Source organism: Cynocephalus volans, chromosome 10 (genome assembly GCF_027409185.1).
Source record: "Cynocephalus volans isolate mCynVol1 chromosome 10, mCynVol1.pri, whole genome shotgun sequence".
Taxonomy (NCBI): Eukaryota; Metazoa; Chordata; class Mammalia; order Dermoptera; family Cynocephalidae; genus Cynocephalus; species Cynocephalus volans.
In genome coordinates, this window is record NC_084469.1 from 26829979 (window position 1) to 26851237 (window position 21259).

The 21259-nt window shown below is 37.1% G+C and overlaps 1 protein-coding gene across 5 annotated transcripts in view; it reads right to left on the reverse strand.

Moving 5' to 3' along the window:
* SSH2 (slingshot protein phosphatase 2) overlaps positions 1-21259 on the reverse strand; it is a 265214-nt gene that overhangs the window by 24361 nt on the left and 219594 nt on the right. For all 5 annotated transcript variants that reach the window (XM_063113271.1, XM_063113269.1, XM_063113274.1 and 2 more), the window contains 3 exons: positions 18212-18305; positions 17947-18075; positions 3402-3448 (listed from right to left, as the gene is read on the reverse strand). In XM_063113271.1, the coding sequence (XP_062969341.1) occupies positions 3402-3448; positions 17947-18075; positions 18212-18305 (270 nt within the window). The remainder of the gene's footprint in view (positions 1-3401; positions 3449-17946; positions 18076-18211; positions 18306-21259) is intronic.

Genomic DNA, 21259 nt, shown 5'->3' on the forward strand with positions numbered 1-21259 from the left:
AAAATTTCTTCTATTATCTTTCCCACTACACAATCTCAATAAATGCTTGGGTTTAATTTACCAAACATTATGGTTTCTCAATGTTGTGTGGAGGTAGACATCACTGGAGTTTACTCTAACAACAGAACACAGACTCACTCATTTCTTTCTGCAGAAGCTGCTTCCTTCTCAAAACCAAATGTGGGGTTCTACAAACCCAATCTCTGAAGTCAAACAAATGACTACAGAAAGCGAGAGCCATAGCTAACCAACTCTGTGGTTAAGGTCAAGTGGCCAAAATTTTTCTAAGACATGAACTGAATCTGTTTTAACTTAGCATCAAAGCCCATTACTATAAATTATTGTTATTATTGTTATTATTATTATATAGTTTAAAAAGCATGCACATGGTTGGAATGTACAATGATGCAAGTGCTGAGGAAAATGGTCTGGCAGTTCCCTAAAATGTTAAACATAGTTACCATATGACCCAGCAATTCTTCTCCTAGGTATAAACCCAAGAGAAATGAAAACCTAAGTCCATACCAAAATTTGTATACAATAACCATAGTAGCATTATTCATAATAGCCCCAAAGTGACTATTTGTCAGTTGATTAACATTAGTGGTTTCTAGGGACTGGGCGGGGGTGGGGGGAAGAAGGGAAATGGGATGACTGCTAAAGGGTACAGCTTTTCTTTCTGGTTGAAAAATGTTCTAAATTGATTGTGGTGATAGCTGTACAACTCTGTGAATATACTAAAAACCAATGGATTGTACATTTTAAGTAGACAAATTGTATGGTACATGAATTATGTTTTAATAAAACTGTTAGAAAAAAAGGCAAGCATACTTCTCTTATTTAAAATAAACACGAACAACCTCCCATCTCCGATCCCATACCTCAGTAGTGGATTATGGCACTATCTCTCAAGAGGCAGGACAGGGCTTTCTAATCCTTTTCATTACAGAGCTGTAAGCAGCCACTGCCAATTGGAATTGGTGCTCCTTGAGACTTTGCCATCTCAGCACTAAGTGACTACACAGAGCAGCACTTTACTTGAAGTTTGGTTCTAAAGTCAGTAGATTGGGGCCGGCCCATGGCTCACTTGGGAGAGTGCAGTGCTGATAACACCAAGGCTACGGGTTCGGATCCCATATAGGGATGGCCGGTTAGCTCACTGGGTGAGTGTGGCGCTGACAACACCAAGTCAAGGGTTAAGATCCCCTTACTGGTCATCTTTAAAAATAAATAAATAAATAAATAAAGTCAGTAGATTGGGTGGAAATGGCCTTGTTGTCAAAATTACACTTGAAAATCCCACAAATCATCCATGGGGACATTACACATGGTTTTGTGTACAGATCCCTGAACCATACTTTTCAAATACTAAAGTAATACTAAAGTTTAAGAACCACAGAATTTCAGAAACAAGATCTAAGTAGATGTCTGGACATCTACCATACTGTCTAAGACAACTAGATACAATTGTATTTTATAATTTAGCCTAATAAGATGAGATAGATGGGTCTCATCTTCAGCTGGGGTTATGTTCTAAAGTCAGGATGTATATGTGTATGATATGATTACAATGGGTTTGGCAAACTTTGCTATATCAAATCTCAGATTTCATACTAAACACTATATCTAGGTTTCCCAGAAAGACAGAATTTTTAAAGCTTGACGACTTAGGAGGTTGACAAAAACTCTGTCCCTCCTCCAAAGAAATCATAAGCAGATCACTGCTTATAAAGCAGATACAATGTTATTTTGGTTGAACTAGGGGTCTTCATCCTTCACAGGAATTTTCAAGGATCCTCATCAGTAAACAACTTGTCTAGATCTAAGCTTTCTAGGCCTAAAGAGGGCAAATAGCAGACACAGGATTAGAACCTAGGTCTTTTAATTCCCAGCCCAGTATACTAATTGATTTCCTCTCTTTATCTGCCATTAGGCAAGTCACCGTCCTCACATATATGTGAATTTATCTATCATTCACTCACACTTACCAAGCACCCTCTTGGTATAAAACTCTAAGATAGTCCCTGACTTCAAGAACTTTAGACTCAATCCTGACCAATTTAGGTTTTCCAAATTGGTCAGGATTGAGGATTTCTTCCTACTCATTTTCAAATCTTAACTTAAGCAACCTGATTTTCGCCCCTGAAATTCTTGGTATAACCATTTGACTTAAGTCCTCCTCCAAGTTCATTTTAGTAATTACAAAATACTTTTATTTTGAGGGGGAAAGTAGGGAGTACGCATCTAATAATGGTAAAGATAACCAGAAGGCTGACTTGTAGCTGAGAAAACAGGCAGCCAGCCACCAACCAGCCAGCCATCACCACCTTTGAGTCTTAGCTGGTCTTATCTCTGTCCAAAATGAAGAGTTAGCATGACAAATTTCAGACATGATTTTCTCTTCTTTTATTAAGATGATCTGACTTGGGCCGAGCCCGTGGCGCACTCCGTAGAGTGCAGCACTTGTGTGCGCGGCGACGCTCCCGCCGCGGGTTCGGATCCTATATAGGACTGGCCCGTGCACTCACTGGCTGAGTGCCGGTCACGAAAAAAGACAAAAAGATGATCTGACTTCCTAAGGTGAAGTTCAGCAAGAAATTTAGTAAGCATTAGCTAAGAGGTAAGAAGGGAGGAATGGAGCTTTTTGTTTGCTGAATGTTCACTGTAGTCAATTGCTACAATCAAACTAAATAATCATGCTGCTTCAGGACAATTTTTATTTTATTTTTATTTTTATTTTTTTTGTCTTTTTCGTGACCGGCACTCAGCCAGTGAGTGCACCGGCCATTCCTATATAGGATCCGAACACGCGGCGGGAGCGTCGCTGCGCTCCCAGCACCGCACTCTCCCGAGTGCGCCACGGGCTCGGCCCATGACAATTTTTAAAAAATAAGGTAAGTTGTCTTGTTCAATTTCAGTAGTTTGTCCATTTTACATTCATAACCTACTTACAGTCTTCAAGCAGTTTACTATAATAGGATAGGGACCAACTATCATTTATCTGTGGATCCCTAGCACCTAGCATTATGCTCGGTCAACAGAAGATGCTCAATAAATGTTGAATGAACAGCTCTGTGAAAGATGTGTTCTCAAAAGATGCAGTTCTATGTACCCTTAGATAAAAACAGAAACCAAAAACTACATTTGATTTTAAACAGCACCAAAGGCTTGCACATTTGTTTTTGAAAGCCCTTCCATTTAAACTGCTGATCTTTCTTGGAAGGTGGGGGAAGGGAGGTGAAACAGTAGGAGAATAGCTGATTCATTTTTATTACATTACACCTGATTAGAAGCAACTCTTAAGAGTAAAGTTACCAACTAATACCTCTTTGATGGAAAAATGTAAGGATAAAACAGAGACTTCTGTCACATTGGGGTGTCAACAATTGCTCTGTGCTTACCCTCGGTTCTGTAAGTCCTCTAAATTGGAGGCATTCCATTCTGAGCCCTGAGGAGCCAAAAATAAAGGTTAGGTAGCATTAGCAAATCTAGCAAATACAATACTGGAAAAGGAGTTCTGTGAGGGAAGAAATAGAGCTCCTAAAAACAAGGCTAATAACATCTACCCCTCTAAGTGCCAGGCACTTCATATGTTATCACATTTAGTTCTCACAAATGATAGAGTGAGAAAGTTATCTTCATCTTCATTTTTACAGATAAGAAAACCCTCATAAAATTAAAACAATTTTTGCTTAAGATCACGGAGTAGGAGAGGTGTGCCTTTGACCGTCTTCTAATCTAAGTTAGATGTCTTCTCTTATCAATCATAGTAATCTGATTTTTCCCTTAATAGCATGTATCACAATTTGCACTTACATATTTATTTGTATGCTTATTTTCTAACTATCTCCTCTACTATGATATAACTCTTTAAGGGCAGGAATCAAGTCTCTTGCTCCCTATGGAAACCCACGCACTTTGCACAGTGCCTGGCACCTGGCAGGAGCTCAATAAACATTGAATGAACAAAGCAGCAGCATTATGAATAAAACCTAGATCTGATTCGAAAGCCCACACTCTTTCTGGTGCATTACGTTGCACCTAAGGAGCTAGGGGCCAGGGTGCGCGCGCGCGCGCGCGCGTGAGAGAGAGAGAGAGAGAGAGAGAGAGAGAGAGAGAGAGAGAGAGAGAGAGAGAGAGAGAGAGAGAGAGAGAGAGAGAGAGAGAGAGAGAGAGAGAGAGAGAGAGAGAATGATATAGCAGCTTCCGTCAAACGAAAACATGACACGCAAAATCTAAGATAGGGATAAATGGCAAATTTTGGGGGGCTCTATGGATTACCTGGAAGATACCTCAATTGTTAGTATTTTGCAGCATTTGCTTTTTCTCTCTCTTTCCTTTTTTTTCATTATATGTTTTTCCCCCTAAACCATTTGAAAACATTATCACACCAAAGAAAAATAACATTAATACAATAATACACTATCCATATCTGAATTTCTACAACTGTCCCCAAAATGTCCTTTTTAAAAATATTGAAACTTAATCGAGTATACATATTTGTGGGGCACAGAGTTGACTTTCAATACTTGTGTACAATAAGCGATGATCAAATCAGGATGATTAACTTATTTGTCATTACAATAACATTCTTTGCTTTCATTAACCAATTTCTCACTGGCCTCCCCACCCCTCCCCCTTCCTCTTTCCCCACTTCTAGTAACCCCAGTTCTGTTCCCTCCTTCTGAAAGTTCAATGTATTATTGTGATTGTTGTTTCTTTTCTCTCTTTCTTATTTATTTATTTACTCACACTCATGAGAACATGCAGTATTTCTCCTTTTGTGCCTGGCTTATTTCACTTAAAATAATTTTCTCCAAGCTCATCCATGTTGCTGCGAATGGCAAATTTCATTGTTTTTTTTTAATGGCAGAGCAGTATTCCATTGTGTATATATACCACATTTTCCTTCTCCATTGATGGACATTTAGGTTGGTTCCATGACTTGGCTAATGTAAATATACAGCTGTGATAAACACAGGAGTGCATGTATCCCTTTGACATGATTTTCATTCCTTTGGGTATACACCCAAGAGTGGGATTGCTGGATCGTATGGTAGTTCTATCTGTAGTTTCTTGACAAACCTCCATACTGTTCTCCATAACGGCTATACTAATTTACAGTCCCACCAACAGTGTGGAAGGGTTCCCCTTTCTCCACATCCTTTCCCACGTTTGTTATTCTCTGTCTTTTTGATACCAGCCAGTCTAACTGGGGTGAGATGACATCTCAGTGTGGTTTTGATTTGCATTTCCCTGATTAGTGATGTTGAGCATTTTTTCATATACCTGTTGGCCATTTGTATGTCTTCCTTTGAGAAATGTCTATTCAGCTCCTTTGCTCATTTTTTAATTGGATTCTCTGCCTTTTTTTGGTTTTTTGGCTGTGAAGTTATTTGAGTTCCTTGTATATTCTGGATATTAATCCTTTGTCGGATGCATAGTTTGCAAATATTTTCTCCCATTCTGTAGGTTGTCTTTTCATTCTGTTGACTGTTGATTGTTTTGCTGTGCAGAAGCTTTTTAGTTTGATATAATCCCATTTGTTTATTTTTTCTTTTGTTGCCTGTACTTTTGGGGTCTTATTCATAAAGTCTTTGCCCAGTCCTACATCCTGGAGTGTTTCTCCCATGTTTTCCTCTAGGAGTTTTATAGTTTCAGGTCTTATATAAGTCTTTAATTCATTTTGAGTTGATTTTGGTACATGGTAAGAGGTATGGGTCTAGTTTCATTCTTCCACATATGGATATCCAGTCTTCCCTGCACCATTTATTGAAGAGGCTGTCCTTTCACCAATGTATGTTCTTGGCACCTTTCTTGAAGATCAGTTGGCTATAAGAATGTGGACTGATTTCGGAGTTCTCTACTCTGTTCCATTGGTCTGAGTGTCTGTTTTATACCAGTACCATGCTGTTTTGGTTGCTATATCTTCGTAGCTTAATTTAAAGTCAGGAGGTGTTATGCCTCTAGCTTTATTTCTATTTTTTGCTCAGGATTGCTTTGGTTATTTGGGGTCTCTTGTTGTTCCATATGAATGTTACGATGGTTTTTCCTATTTCTGTGAAGAAAGTCATTGGTATTTTGACAGGGAAGGCACTGAACGTATAGATTACTTTGGGTAGTATGGATACTTTCACAAATTACTCCAATCCATGAACATGGAATGTCTTTCCATCTTTTGGTGTCCTCTTAAATTTCTTTCAGCAGTGATTTGTAGTTCTCATTGCAGAAATCTTTCACCTCCTTGGTTAAATTTATTTCTAGGTATTTTATATTTTTGGTAGTTACTGTAAACAGGCTTGCTATTTTGATTTTTCTGCTAGTTCATAGTTGCAGTATAAAAATGCAACTGGTTTTTGCATATTGATTTTGCATTCTTCAATGTTACTGAATTCATTTATCAGCCCTAAGAGTTTTTTGGTAGAGTCCTTAGGGTTTTTCATATATAGGATCATGTCATCTGCAAACAAGGACAATCTGATTTCATCTTTTCCAATTGGATGCCTTTTATTTCTCTCTCTTGCTTGACTGCTCAGGAAAGTACTTGCTAAACTATGTTAAGCAGGAATGGTGAGAGTGGGCATCCTTATCTTCTTTCTGTTCTTAAAGGAAAAGCTTTCAGCTTTTCACATTCAGGATGATATTGGTGGTGTATTTGTCATATATGGCTTTTATTGAGTTGAGATACTTTCCTTCTATACCTAATTTGTTGGGAATCTTTATCATGAAGGGATGTTGAATTTTGTCAAATGCTTTTTCTGCCTCTATTAAGATGATCATATGGCTTTTGTCCTTAATTTTGTTGATGCAGTGTATTACATTTATTGATTTACATAGGTTGAACCATCCTTGTATCCCTGAGATGAATCCCACTTAATCACGATGTATAATCTTTTTAATGTATTCTACTTGCTAATGCTTTGCTCAAGATTTTTGTGTCTATGTTCACCAAGGATACTGACCTGTAGTTTTCTTTTCTTGTTTTACCTTTGTCTGATTTTGGTTTTGGGGTGATGCTGGCCTCAAAGAATGAGTTTCGAAGTTGGCCTGTGTTTCAATATTTTGGAATAGTTTAAAAAGAATTGATATTAATTCCTCTTTAAATGTTTGGAAGAGTTCAGCAATCCAGTCCTGGGCTTTTCTTTGTTGGGAGACTGCTGATTATCACTTCAGTCTCACTGCTCGTTATTGGTCTGTTCATGTTTTGTTTCTTCCTGGTTCAGTCTTCGTAGTTTGTCTGCATCCAGAAATTTTTCTGGTTCTTCCAGGTTTTCAAATTTCTTCGTGTACAGTTGTTTGTAATAGTTGCTAATGATTCTTTGCATTTCTGTGGTATCAGTTGTGATGTCTCCTTTTTCATTTCTGATTTTTGTTATCTGAGTTTTCTCTCCTTAGTCTGGCTAATGGTATGTCTATTTTGTTGATCTTCTCAAAAACCAACTTTTATTTCATTGATCTTTTGTATCTTTGGTCTCTATTTCATTTAGTTTTGTTCTGATCTTAATTATTTCTTTCTGTCTACTAATTTTGGGATTAGATTGTTCTTGTTTTTCTAGCTTTTTAACCTTAGTTTTAATATTAGCTTGTTTATCTAAAGTCTGTCTATTCTTTTGATATAAGCATTTATTGCAATAAACTTCCCTCTTAGAGCTGCTTATGTGGCATCCCATAGGTTTTGATATGATGTGTCTCTACTATCATTAGTTTCAAGAAATTTAAAAATTTCTTGTTTAATTCCTTCTTTGGCCCATAGGTTGTTCAGGAGCATGTTCATTTCCATATATTTGTATGGTTTCCAAAAATTCACTTGTTATTGATTGCTAGTTTTAATCCATTACGGTCTGAAAAGATACTTGAAATGATTTCAGTTTCTAAAAATTTATTGAGACTTGATTTGTCACCTAACTTGTGACCTATCTTGGAGAATGCTCCATGTGCTGATAAGAATGTATATTCTGTTGTTGTTGGATGAAATGTTTTGTAGATGTCTGCAAAGTCCAATTGGTTTAAGGTATAGTTTAAATCCTGTGTTTCTCTGTTGATTTCTTGCCTAGATTATCTCTCCAATGTTAACAGAGGGGTGCTGAGGTCCCTAAATATTATTGTATTGGAGTCTATCTCTGTCTTTAAGTCTAATAGTATTTGCTTTATGTAGCTGGTGCTCCAATGTTGGGTGCATATATTTTTACGATTGTTATGTCTTCTTGGTGGGTAGATCCCTTTATCGTTATATAATGCCCTTCTTTGTCTCTTTCTATAGTTTTCTGTTTAAAATCTAGTGTATCTGATATAAGAATAGCTACTCGTGCTCATTTTTTGTTTCCACGTGTATAGTATATGCTTTTCCATCCCTTCACTATTAGTCTGTGTGATTCCATACAGGTGAGGTGGGTTTCTTGTAGGCAGTGTAAAGTTGGGTCTGGTTTTTTCATTTTTTTTTTTTTTTTTTAAAGATGACTGGTAAGGGGATTTTTAACCCTTGACTTGGTGTTGTCGGCACTACACTCTCCCAAATGAGCTAACTGGCCATCCCTATATAGGGATCTGAACCCGTGGCCTTGGTGTTATCAGAACCACACTCTTCTGAATGAGCCACAGGCTTGCCCCAAGTTGGGTCTAGTTTTTTAATTCAGTCAACCAGTCTATGTCTTTTGAGTGGGGAATTCAATCCATTTACATTTAGGGTTGTTATTGAAAGGTATTATTTTACTCCTGGCATTAAATTGCTTTTTGTATGCTTGTTTTAAATATCTTTTGTTCCTTTCTTTCTCTTTTATTATTTGTCTTTGGTGTTTGTTGGTTTTTTGAGATGGTATGTATAGTTTGTCTTTCTCATTTGTATATCTGCTTTACCAGTGGGGTTTGTTCTTTCTTGTGTATTCATGGTGGTGATTATCATTTTGGGGGTCCCATTTGCAGGATTCTTTTGAGGATTTCTTACAGAGCTGGTCATGTGGTGGTAAACTCTTGTGTTTTTTTTTTTTTTTTTTTTTCTGGAAAATACACTATTTCCCCTTCATTTCTGAAAGACAGTCTTGCTGGGTATAGAATTCTCGGCTGACAGTTTTTTCTTTTAGTACTTCAAATATATCATCCCATTCTCTTCTGCTGAGAAGACTCCTGTTGGTCTGATGAGGACTCCCTTATATGTGACTTGATGCTTTTCTCTTGCTGCTTTTAGGATTCTGTCTGTCTTTGACTTTTGACAGCTTGACTGTAACATGTCTTAGAAAGAACCTTTTTGGATTGAATCTGTTTGGGGATCTTTGAGCCTCTTGGATCTGGAAGTCTGTATCTCTACTAATACCTGGGAATTTTTGTGCTATTATTTTGTTGAATGTTTTCAATGCCTTTTCCTTTCTCCTCCTCTTCCAAAACACCCATGATTCAGATGTTTGTCTTCTTAAGGTTTCTGATAGCTCTTGTAGATTTTCTTCATTTTTAAAAATTCTTTTTTCTGCTTGCTCTAGCCTGTTGCTTAAGCTCTGGATTATAGTTTTTATTTTGTTGAATGAATCTTTCAGTTCCAGGAGTTCTGTAACATTCTTTTTTTTTTTTTTTTAAGATGACCGGTAAGGGGATCTTAACCCTTGACTTGGTGTTGTCAGCACCACACTCTCCCAAGTGAGCCATGGGCTGGCTGCTTGTCACATTCTTTTTTATGGTATTTATCTCTGTGTAAGTTTCTTCCTTCACGTCCTGGATTGTTTTTCTAGTTTTTTCTGAGTCTTCTTGTATCTCACTGATTTTCTTTAAGATTATTGCTTGGGATTCTTTTTCAGATATTTCTTGGGTTTCCTGTTGTTTCAGGTCTGATATTTTAGAATTATAGTATTCCTTTGATGTGATATTTTGTTTTGGGTTTTTTTTTTTTTTTTTTTTAAATTTCTAGTATCCCTACATTGATGCCTGATCATGTGGTGGAGCGGTTGCTTCTTCTATTACTTTGGGTTGGCTTTTGAGGATATATACTCTCTCCTATAAATTTGTTTTATATTGCCCATTGGGTGGGGTGTTTTAGTTTTGGTTTTGGGCAGACTCAGTAGTCTCAGTAGTTCTGGGTAGACTCAGTAGTTCTGTGGGGCACCAATGGCTGCATCTGCAGCTGGGGCCATATGGGCAATTGGGGCTGCATGGGTGGCTGGCCCCACAAGGGCAGCCAGGAAGGGCTGCATGGGTGCTGTTGGCTGTGGTGGGGTGCACAGCACAGGATAAACTGTGCAGGGAGAGGGGCCATAGCTCTGGGACTAGACAATGGCACAGGCAACTGCAGTGGTAGTAGGGGCAGGCTGGGACATAAACAAGAGGAGGGTTACCACTGGAAAGTGTTCACAGCCAGGGAGATTCTTTTCACTACAAAAGAGAATTCCTCCTGTGCTGATCCTGGTGTTAAGAGACATGGTGGTAGCTTAAGCCATGTGCCTCTTTCTCTCTACCCCACCCTGCTTGGTTTTTGTGCTCAGTGGGGTTCTCACCGGGCTCGTGCTGCTGTCCCATGCTCGTAATGCCGTCCCATGCTCTTCCATTGATGCTCTACCCCACACTTAGCTGTCCATTCCTTGTTCTGGGGAGGATTTTGTGTTGAGCACCTCTAGTCCATCTTGCCGCAGTAATCCCAAAATGTCCTTTATATTCACTCAATTAAGGGGCATACAGTACATTTAGTTGCCATGTCTATCCTTTATTTCCTTTAATCTAAAACAGTCCACTCCTGTCTTTTTTCTTTTCTTTTGGTCTTTCATGATACTGACATTTTTTGTAGATTCCAGGTCTGTTATCTTGCAGAACTTCCCACAATTTGGATTTGTCTGATTATTTCCTGTTGATTAGATTCAGGTCAAACATTTTTTGGCAAGAATGTTACAAGCGTGATGTTGTATACATCCTACTGCATCATATCAAGTCAGTTTGCCCCATTGTTTGTCATGATGAGTTTCAATGCTTTGTCAAGGTACCTTTGTGTCTGCTATAACTTTCTATTGTAAAGGTTTCTTTATGATTAATTAGTAATCTATGTGTATCAGTAATCTTTGAAGCTGTGTGAATACCCCATTGCACAATAACTTTTACCCTATGGTTTTAGAATCAATTGCTGATCTTGCCCAAATCAATTATTTCACTGGAGGCTACAAAATGGTGCTTTTCTAATTTGTTCATTCTTTCTGCATGTTAGCTAGCATTCTTCTATAAAAGTGATCTTAATCTAACCAATCCTTCCGCACCTTTTTCTGAGTGTCACTATGGACTCTTGGATTCTTTTTGTATTTAGTATGTTATAACCCATCACCATCATTATTTATTTATTTTTGACATTCAGATTGTCCTGGATTTGGCCACTGGGAACCTCTGTAAGCTGGCTCCTTCTAATATGACCCCACTAGTGTTTCAGCAATTCCTTGCTTTTCTGTTCCTGATTTACTTTGTGAGTGGAATCAGCCATTTCCCCAGTAAGTCCTAGTTTCTTAGTGAAGAATGATATTCTGTAGTCAAGATCTAGGCATTAAGTATGCCTATAACTACAAGGTGTCACTGCTTCCAGAACTTTTCAGTGGACATGGGAAATATTTCTTAAAAAGTAGAATTTATATTGCTATCTCCAGTTCAAATTCAGCACCACAGGGTTCTTCCTTATCTTTCTGTCCTTCCCCCATCATTTGTATCTCCCTAATCCACAGTGAGAACCTCGGTTCCCAACACCTCATTTGTACTACTTACAAAATAGATTCAACATTATTATACCAATACCACAACTAACAACAAAATCTATTAAGTTCAAATGTTCTTTGTAGTTCTTTTTTTCCTTGTTATATCTTATTAATGGGTATAATCAGATTACAGTGCTTAAAAGTTATTTGAATTAATTTTTTTCTATAAGGTTATCAATTTTATATACATGTGGGCGAATTTGCTCCTGTCTGTATTCAATTTTAGGGTATGCTTTTTCCATTACTCTTGATTTAATTTTTTTGAGTATGCAAAATTTTAGATGGTTGAAAGTCAAAAGTTTATTAAAAAGTAAACTTACAAGTCTCACTCCCACCCCATCTCTTCAATTCCCATGGGTAACATTTTCATTAGCTTCTGATTTATTCTACTTATGTTCTATTTTGAAAGAATATAAGCAAATGTATACTTTTTACCATTTTTTACTCGTATTACCAATTCATAAACAAAAATATTACATATAATTTTTTGCTCTTTGCTTTTTTCAATTTACAATAACATATCCTCAAAAACCCTCCATATAACAGTTTGATAGAGATCTTCTTTATTCTTTCTTACATCTGCATAGTACTTCATTGGGTAGTAATATCAATAGTTTATTCAACTAGTCTCATATGAATGATCTTTCATATTTGTGGAAGCAGGATTGCTGGGTCAAAGATTAAGTGCAGTTTTGTTAGACACTGCTAAATTCCCCTTCACAGAGGTTGAAACAATTCTGCATTTTCACCAGCAATGCATGAGTGCCACTTTCCCCACAGCCTTGCCAACAATATGTGTGGTTAAACTTCAGAATTTTGATATCTGGTATTTTGCCAATCTGATAGATGTGAAATATTATCACAGTGTAGTTTCAATTTGCATCTCTTATTAGTAAAACTGAGGAACTTTTCAATGTTTAAAGCCCATTTTCTATCTTTGAGCTATTTGTTCATATCTTTTGATAAGGCAAACATTTTAAAGTAATAGTTTACATATTTTGGAATTAGATGCATTAAATAGAATTTAGCATTAGAAGACTTGGGTTCAAGTTCCAATTCCCCCTTATACTGTGGGGGCATAGGGCAAACTGCTTATCCTCTCTGTCTTCACTTTCTTTATCCGTAAAATGAAACACCCTTTCCACTCCAGTCCCACAAATTTAATGGGTACCTTTCCCTCAAGTTATACACATAAAGCTTCTACATTTTAAAATGGAAAAATCGTCTCTCCATCCGGAATCCTCCTCTAGACATCGTCCTTTCCTCATTCCCTTCATAGCCCAAATTCATGGAAATATAGTCTATTACTTTCTCTATTTCCTCATTTCCCATGTGTTTCAACCCATAGCACTCTGGCCTCTGGCCTCATCACTCTAGCTAATGTTACTAATGACCTCTCCTAATTGTCTAATCTAGGGGTCACTGCTGTATCCTTATTCCACTGGCCATCTCTGAGTATCTACCTGATACAGTTCATCACTCTCTCCTAGAATTAGATCAAACTGTACAAATACCTATTCTCATGCCTGGCACAATAAAAAGAATCAATAAATGTTTGGTGAATGAATTATCAAATGAGATAAGTAAAGTAAATGAAGTACTCTGAAAATTGTCAACTGTTATACAAGCACTATCTCATATTACAAGTGATCTGTAATTTGGCTGTTAAACTGGGAGATCTCAAGGGTACTATGCTGAACATTCCATTTAGCAAAAGGTCATTAAACGATAGGCAACTGACTTTTTCTACATACCAGGGCTCGACTGACTTGTTTTAAAAAAAATATGGGAAAGCTGTGTTCAACCTTAGAAAACTAGCCCCCACACAAAAGAAGTAGGCAAGAACTACAAAAGACTTCAAGGAGAGAGATGCCAAACAAAAAGGATCAAGTGGATAAACTTGAGCTAGGGAAATGTGACCACCTCACTTCTTAATTTAGCAACCTAAATCCTCTGTGGAACTCTGTCTAGTAAGATGGAAATAACCCTGACATGATAGGAAAAGTTCACAGTCTACATCTACCTGTCCTGAGAGAATTTAATCTAACAATCTGAAGTAACACCTATCCAGAGGCAAAATAAATTAACGGCACTGATTATGAACACAATGAAGCCCATATAAAATGATGCGGGTTGTGGTTAGGACTGCTTCAAATTCAACATGAAAGAACTAGATTCAATTTGGTATGATTACTTTTCTGTCCTCAATACAAATGCCATGCATATTTTCCCCATGGCCCTCTACAGACCCAATCTTTTTTTTACCCCCATGCTTTTCAGGCTTACAATGACATAATTCTATGAGGCTTTCCACTATGTTCTGTAATTATGTAAAACATATTCTAATCTTACTGAAGTGTAAAATGAAATCTTGGGACTATAATACATCTTTAAGTAAGTTTCACTCTTTTACTCTGATTCCTCTGCACTGTATACTGGCTGAAAGACCCATGTAACATTTCAAATGTTATCCTCAGTAAATAGCCTTGCTGGGGGTCCAACTGTTCCACACAAAATAGAAGAGAACACATTAATAGCAAATAAGGATTGTACTGGAGGCTCTACTAAGATAAATACAACTTGACATAATCAGCAAGGACTGGTATCCCTGTCCATATCTTCACTTCACACATGTTCACTGATTTACAGTACCATAATTATAGCCTCAGTGCTGTAAGTCACATTACTGTGGTAACCAGGCATAAGCTCTTTATTAACTTTTCCTTCCAAGAGAATTTTATGCCATACATCTCCAGTCAGGGACAAAAATAATGAATATGATTAAAATAATGCATTTGATTACTGTCTCATCTATTCACATACCCTCCATTTCTTCGCACCTACAGTAAAAGTAACCAATCTGAGGCTGAATTTTTCTTTGAAAAGGGAACAATATTCTACAAAGGTATGTAATGTCAAATCTTAAAAAAGATAATTATCAGTAAAAACTCTGACTACTTTTTTTATTCATAAGCAAACTTACTGGTTGTGTGCCCAATATTCTCATGTTTCCCTTGTTTAACTAAGAAAGCTGCCTGTTTTGCTGCAAAGGGTCTCTCTGTTCACATCCAGCTTTTTCTCAGCCAAATTGAACAGCCTCCAGAAGAGCTGCTGATATTGAAATTTGGTTGGGCAAAGGCTTCCAGCTCAGAGAAGTAGTACACTCATGAGGATGTGGAATAACCTATTTTTCTACACAGACCCTGGCTTTTCCACCAATCAATCCTCTCTTCTCACTGCAGGTTTTCTTTAAACTACGTTATATACCTTCCCTCTCCATACCAGCTGGACACCTTTCTAAATAAACAGATCTCTGTGCAGTACACTGCAGAGCTGACCATTCTCCCAAAGGGAGGGAGAAATCCCGCTGCCTCTTTTCACACAATCTGGTTGAGCTCCAGGCATGGCAGCTATGCACAAGATGAGATGACTTTGCAGAAAATTAACACCGCCACTTGCAGCTAGGATAAGACCTCTTTTTCCGTGTCAATTGCTGGGAAAACCAGCAGGGAACAGACTCACTGGAGAAGAGATAGGGGTTTGAACACAGAATATGGTGATGCAAACAAAGGGAGGAAGCCACCAAGGAACAAGTATAATAAAATATTTAGACAACCTGTTTATGTACTTATTTTGTTAGACAGGAGTTAAATTTCAGGATTCTCCAATTTGGAAACTTTTTTCCAAATAAGAAAAATATTCACAATGGAAAGAAAATATACATTCTCTAGAAAATAGTATTATATCTGGAGCTTAAGAGATTTTCCTTTGTTCAAAAATATGTACACGTATTAAGAAAGTAAAAGACCACATATGATACTATAATGATAGATTGGATACACATCATAAATATGTCCAAACCCATATAATGTACAACACCGAGAGTGAATACTAACATAAACTATGGACTATGACTGATAATGATGTGCCAATGTAGGTTCATCAGTTGTAACAAATGTTCCACTGTGGTGGGGGAATGCCGATAATGGGGGAGGCTATATGCATGTGTAGGGGCAGGGGGCATGTGGGAAATTTCTGTACCTTCTGTTCAATTTTTCTGTGAACCTAAAACTGCTCTAAAAAATAAAATCCATGTATCATATATATGTGTATATATGTATACAAATAAAAGTAAAAGTGGTTGGAAGGTAATATTATATAACAAAAGGTAACAGTGATTATCTGTCTTGGAGATGATTAAATGTGATTTTCTTTTTGTTTCTTTTTTAGTGGCAAGCCGGTACAGGGATCCAAAGTGTTGACCTTGGTGTTATCAGCACCATGCTCTAACCAACTGAGCTAACCTGCCAGCCCTAATTAAATGTAATTTATTATCTTCTAAAATTTTCTACAATGAACATGAATGATTTTTGTAATAAGAAAAAAACTCAAGATGGAAGAATATGCCTGACAATCATAAAAACATAGGATGAATCTACTGGTATAAACACTCAAATGCATTTGTGATTGATTAGGAAACTGTAATTTTGGGGGAATCAGATTGTTCTTTTTGCTTAGAGTAGTATTAAAATGTGCTTATATGCCCTAAAATATGCTATTTGAGGAGGGGGGTAGTTCTTGAATGGGTGGCATCAGAGGCAAAGGGAAGAATGTCTGAAATAAAATAGGATGACCAGTCAGAAATGAACTATATTTGATATTCATCATGTCTACATCCTTTTAGGTGTTAAAATCCAAGCTAAATGTCAAAGTGACTTCTAAGTTTGCAGCTTTGCTCACTTTCTAACGTGAGCTCTTTTTGGCTACAGGCATTTATTTTGCCCTTCATAAAAATTAGTCAGGTTACATGGAGACAGTTGGGGGCAGGGCCCATTTGAATGAGTGACTCATAAGTTTTCTATAGATAACACAAAGATTCTTTCCAGCAACACAAGAGCAGGATATAGTTGAACCCTCATGGAAGTATACATAAGGGACAACAAAGCCAGGTGCCTTACGAATGGAAAGGCCAATGACAGTTTTACAGTATGATCTACATCCAGAAATAGCAACACATATTGGTCAAGTTAAAGTAATGGAAAAGATGTCCCCCTCTCAACTCATAGCTTTTCATGAGTAACTTCATAGCTATACACCACTATGAATCACTCTAAAGACACACACACTCTACAGTGTCAACAAGTTATTTCTGGACACAAGCCTTCAATGGCACAAAGTCGGATTGCCTGGTGAAATAAACTCTTAAATATTCAGAGTGATCTAGTTTGTCAGTTCCTGTGCGTTTATTCCTCTTCTCTCCTGTTTCTCAGTATCTAATCATTTCACAGTTCACAAATGTCCTCACCAGAGAAAGGAAGTGAAATTCAAACCAATTGATGTAGCTCTTGGTTAGCATTTTTGGTCAAAGTGTGTGAGAAATGGACACAAAAGCAAGGTTCTGGCATTCCCCACTGATTTTAATTATCCTTGTTAACTTGTTCCCACTACTGTGTACAGATGAAAACTAAAACTCTTTGAGAGGAAAATGGGTCCTAGGATTTTAGAAGCTTTCCTAATCTATCTGTCAGAGAAGTCTCCTTGAGCTACTTATAGGTCACTGAATGTTCAGGAACCAAGAATAATTTTTAGTCTGAATTTTGGTATCACAAAAGGATTTGGGGGACTCAAAATGTAGCTAGAAGATTTCATGTGTTTAAATGTCCAACAGCCTCTCAGTTTTAAGTAGTCCCCACCTGCTCTGCTCAGATATGTCAGACCTTGACAGATTAGGCAGATTTGAAACAGTGACCTTAAAGGATCATCCTATTTGGATACACTGCATAAAACTACTCTGGACTGGTGTGTTTTTGACCTTGAGTATTATGAAAAACAGATGAAATATTTAACAACCTAGGGGAAGAAAAGCCTGATTTGTAAAATTTGCCAAGTTCCTTGGTATAAATAATCCCATCATGGTCCATTTTAATCCACAAGCTTGATGTTACTAAATGAGGAATTGGAAAGAGAAGAGCAGTAGCACACAATTATATAACATTTGCACCATCGACAGATATAAATAATCTTAAGAGCACAGATAATATTAAAATGTAGTAAAATAATTAGGACCTGATGAGGTTTGCATACTTACCTTTGTCTTTACTGTAAGTTACATTTTATTTAATATTTAATAAGTATTTGCATACTTACCTTTAATGTAAGTTACATTTTATTTAATATTGCCCCCCCATGAGTTCATATGGGCTAGCTTCAGCACACCACTTAAAGTGGCCCTAAAACTTACCAAGAACACATGCTCAAATATCTGTGTAGGGCTATCCATTTGACCAAGGATCACTATCATCTCATTATCTATAAATTCCTTGAATTCCCGCAAGTTGCACACCATTTGCATTTCCAACTCTGTTCGTATCTGAAACAAAGATGATATATTACACTGGTTTCTGTAAAGTTCCTCTGTACTCTCAACTATGAGCCATTTCTAATGCCCCAGACGTACTGTTATCCCAGCCCTAGCCTTGGAACAATTATGACTCAAGATCTCTTACCTCTTTGGATGTAATGTTCTCCAAATCCTTCTGCATCATAATCTCCCTTAATTTGGTTTTAATTAGTCTTTCTGTTCGCTCACGTTCAGTTGGTCTGAGAGAGAGAAATGATGATTTCTTAAGCCAGAATTTGACAAAGTTAATGATGTATCATTGGATCATGTTTCCAAATTGGCAAGCCTTGCCTTTATTAATCTTAGATTTATATTGTGAGGGCATGGCAAAAGAAAACTATATTTTTAAAAGTTTCTTTTCAGAATGCATAGAATGTAAACATGTAGAAATTATTACTTGAAGAGGTTCTAAAAGCCCTTAAATATATTCATGCATACAGATCCATGAAGGAGCAAAGACAAATTGGGTATTACTGAGTATAATACTTTAATAGAGGATCATATCCACACTTTTCCATTAAGTACCTATGGCTATCACTGAGCCAGAATACCAAGCTGGGTAGACCAGTGGTGTGACCCACTATGGAACTGGGTCTTCTGTAGCTTAAAATGTCACCCTGTGCTGATCATTCATTGCTGTGGTTCTAGAAAATGGGAAAGAAGGAAAAGTGATCCTGCCTTCCTCAATAAGGCAAATTCTCTCCCAAAATGGTTTACAGGAATTAACTACCTAGGGTACTTCCATCCAAAATGCTTTCCTTTTCATGATAACTCTCATAATATCTTTGTGAAATTGTTATCCTCATTTTACAGACAGAGGAAATAAACAGCTGAAAAGTTAAATGACTTGCTGATAATCACACAAGGCAGGAGAATCAGAACTTTCAGCCCAGCCTAACGTTCTCCCTGCAGGATTATGTTGCTTCCCTTAGACTTCTGACTCTCTTAAAAATAAAATTATCCTTGGAACTTCAACATGAAATCAAACTAGGCAGTTGACTCTCCAATTACTAGAAAAGCATTGGTTCAATGTAACTGGATGCTTCTCTCTAAAAGCATTATTTAATAATATGCAGAATTTGAGTGAGGCTGACAGAAAGCACTTTCTGTCTCATCTTTACCCCCAACCTACCCAAGAAAGGTATCTGCTTTGCACCTCCTTATTTGGAGATGGAAATGGACTAAGCCTTCAGGCATCCTGCCTGCTCTTGCTGCCTATGGTCTTATCACTGGCTTCAAAAATAGCTTCAGTAATCTCCAAAAATGGATGCTCTAACCCCACAACCTTGGGGCTCCCCACCACTTGGGCTCTAAGTTTCTTATGAATCCTGCAGAATACAGATAATACCTGTGCCATCTGCCTTTCAATCAGCCAAGGAATCCCTGTCTTAACTAAGATTAAAATTTGTATTCATGCGTCATTTTTCCTAGACATAGCTAATGGTAGAAAGTAAATGTATAATTTCAGTCTTTCATTAAAAAAGGAATATTGGTAAAAACAAATATTAGCACCCATGTGCATGGGTTAGATTCCCTAGTTTAGCAATTTTCCCCTCAATCCTTCACACTTGTTTGCAGCAGAGTGGGTTGGGAGCAGACAGGCCTAGGTTTTAATTCCAGCCCTGCTACTTACTGGTGGTACAACTTTGAACAAGTTCCCTCTCTCCCCTGAACCTCTGGTTCCTTTTCTATAAAATGAGGATAGTAATAGCTGTCTCATGAGATTCTTATGAGGATTTAATTGAGATATCACATATAAAGTGCCTGGCATAGCATTTGACCTTTACTGGGCGCACCATGCATGTACATTCCCTTCTCCCTTCCTTGGATTTCAAAACACAAACTATTGACAGTAGAGCACTTAAGTCCATTTTGGAACACTTTCTCCCTGTACTCTCAGCATTCTTTCATAGGTTTTTCTAGTCAACTCACGGAAGAGGAGGGAATGGAAAAGCATTACAACAAACACAGTTTTTCTTCCTCAATTTCAACGTAGAAAAATTTGGAAAATACAGAAAAATATAAAGAAAATAAAAATCATTGAAAATCCCTCTATCTAGAGATAATCATTAATAATAATATGGCCTACAGCTTTCATGTATAATTTTTCTATGAACAGATAGACACTTGTCTATTAAATCTCTCTTAAAACCAGGGTTATATTGTACATACTAAGTAAGAACTAACATTTAATGAGCCTCTACCATGTACCAGGGACTACCTTTTATGTTTTTTTGCTTAAGGATGTAGAGAGATTATGAGCAACTTCATTTTCTTTTTGTGCTATAGTTTCTGAATCTTCTGTAATAAAATCAGGAAAAACGGGAAGAATTTTCTCTCTCTCACATAAGTCTGGTTTAGAATGTGCTTTTTTGAGCTAGATGAGACATCCATTCCTATGAAACCCATCAACCATCTGTAAAGCATAAAATCATAAATACTTATCTTTTTAGTTTCTGTGGGGTCTTAGGACCAGAGCTACTGAAAAGGAGGTCCTACTACTAATAACACCCTGTGCAAAAAAGATTCCACTGTTTTTTGGACTGTTTCTTTCACACAATACTTGGAAATTTCACCTTTTGTAGTAAAAAGCATTTATCAAACTATTATCTAAATTAAGCTTCTTTTAAAAAAATCATAAATGGTTTTGGCATGACTTTTGGAATCTGAAGGTGAATCCTGTCTGTAAGATTAGATGGTATAAGTAGCTACTCTTCTTTCCTAGCTGTAGAATACCTTGGAAGTGCAGAAAGATCAATTCAGAGTAAAATAAACATCCTGATTAATTTCCAAAGCAGGAACTAAGTGTAAAAAACCTTCCAAAATAGTCACAGAAGTTTTAACACATAAACCTGAAAAGGAAATAAACATCAGCTCCACTGTAGGCCTTTTCCAGCTCACAGTAAGTATACTAGGGAGATTAACAAAATCTTACTGACAAGGACTTACCAAGGCAAGTGTGGAGCGGAGGAATATACTTGAATGATAAAATACTTTTTTAAAAACTTGAAGAGAAATCAGTTTAAAATTACCCTAACAACCTAGTTATCCCTTTGAATCAACTGGAAACATCTTGTCTTTTTTTATTTTTTTATTTTTATTTTTATTTATTTATTTTTTTGTCTTTTTCGTGACCGGCACTCAGCCAGTGAGC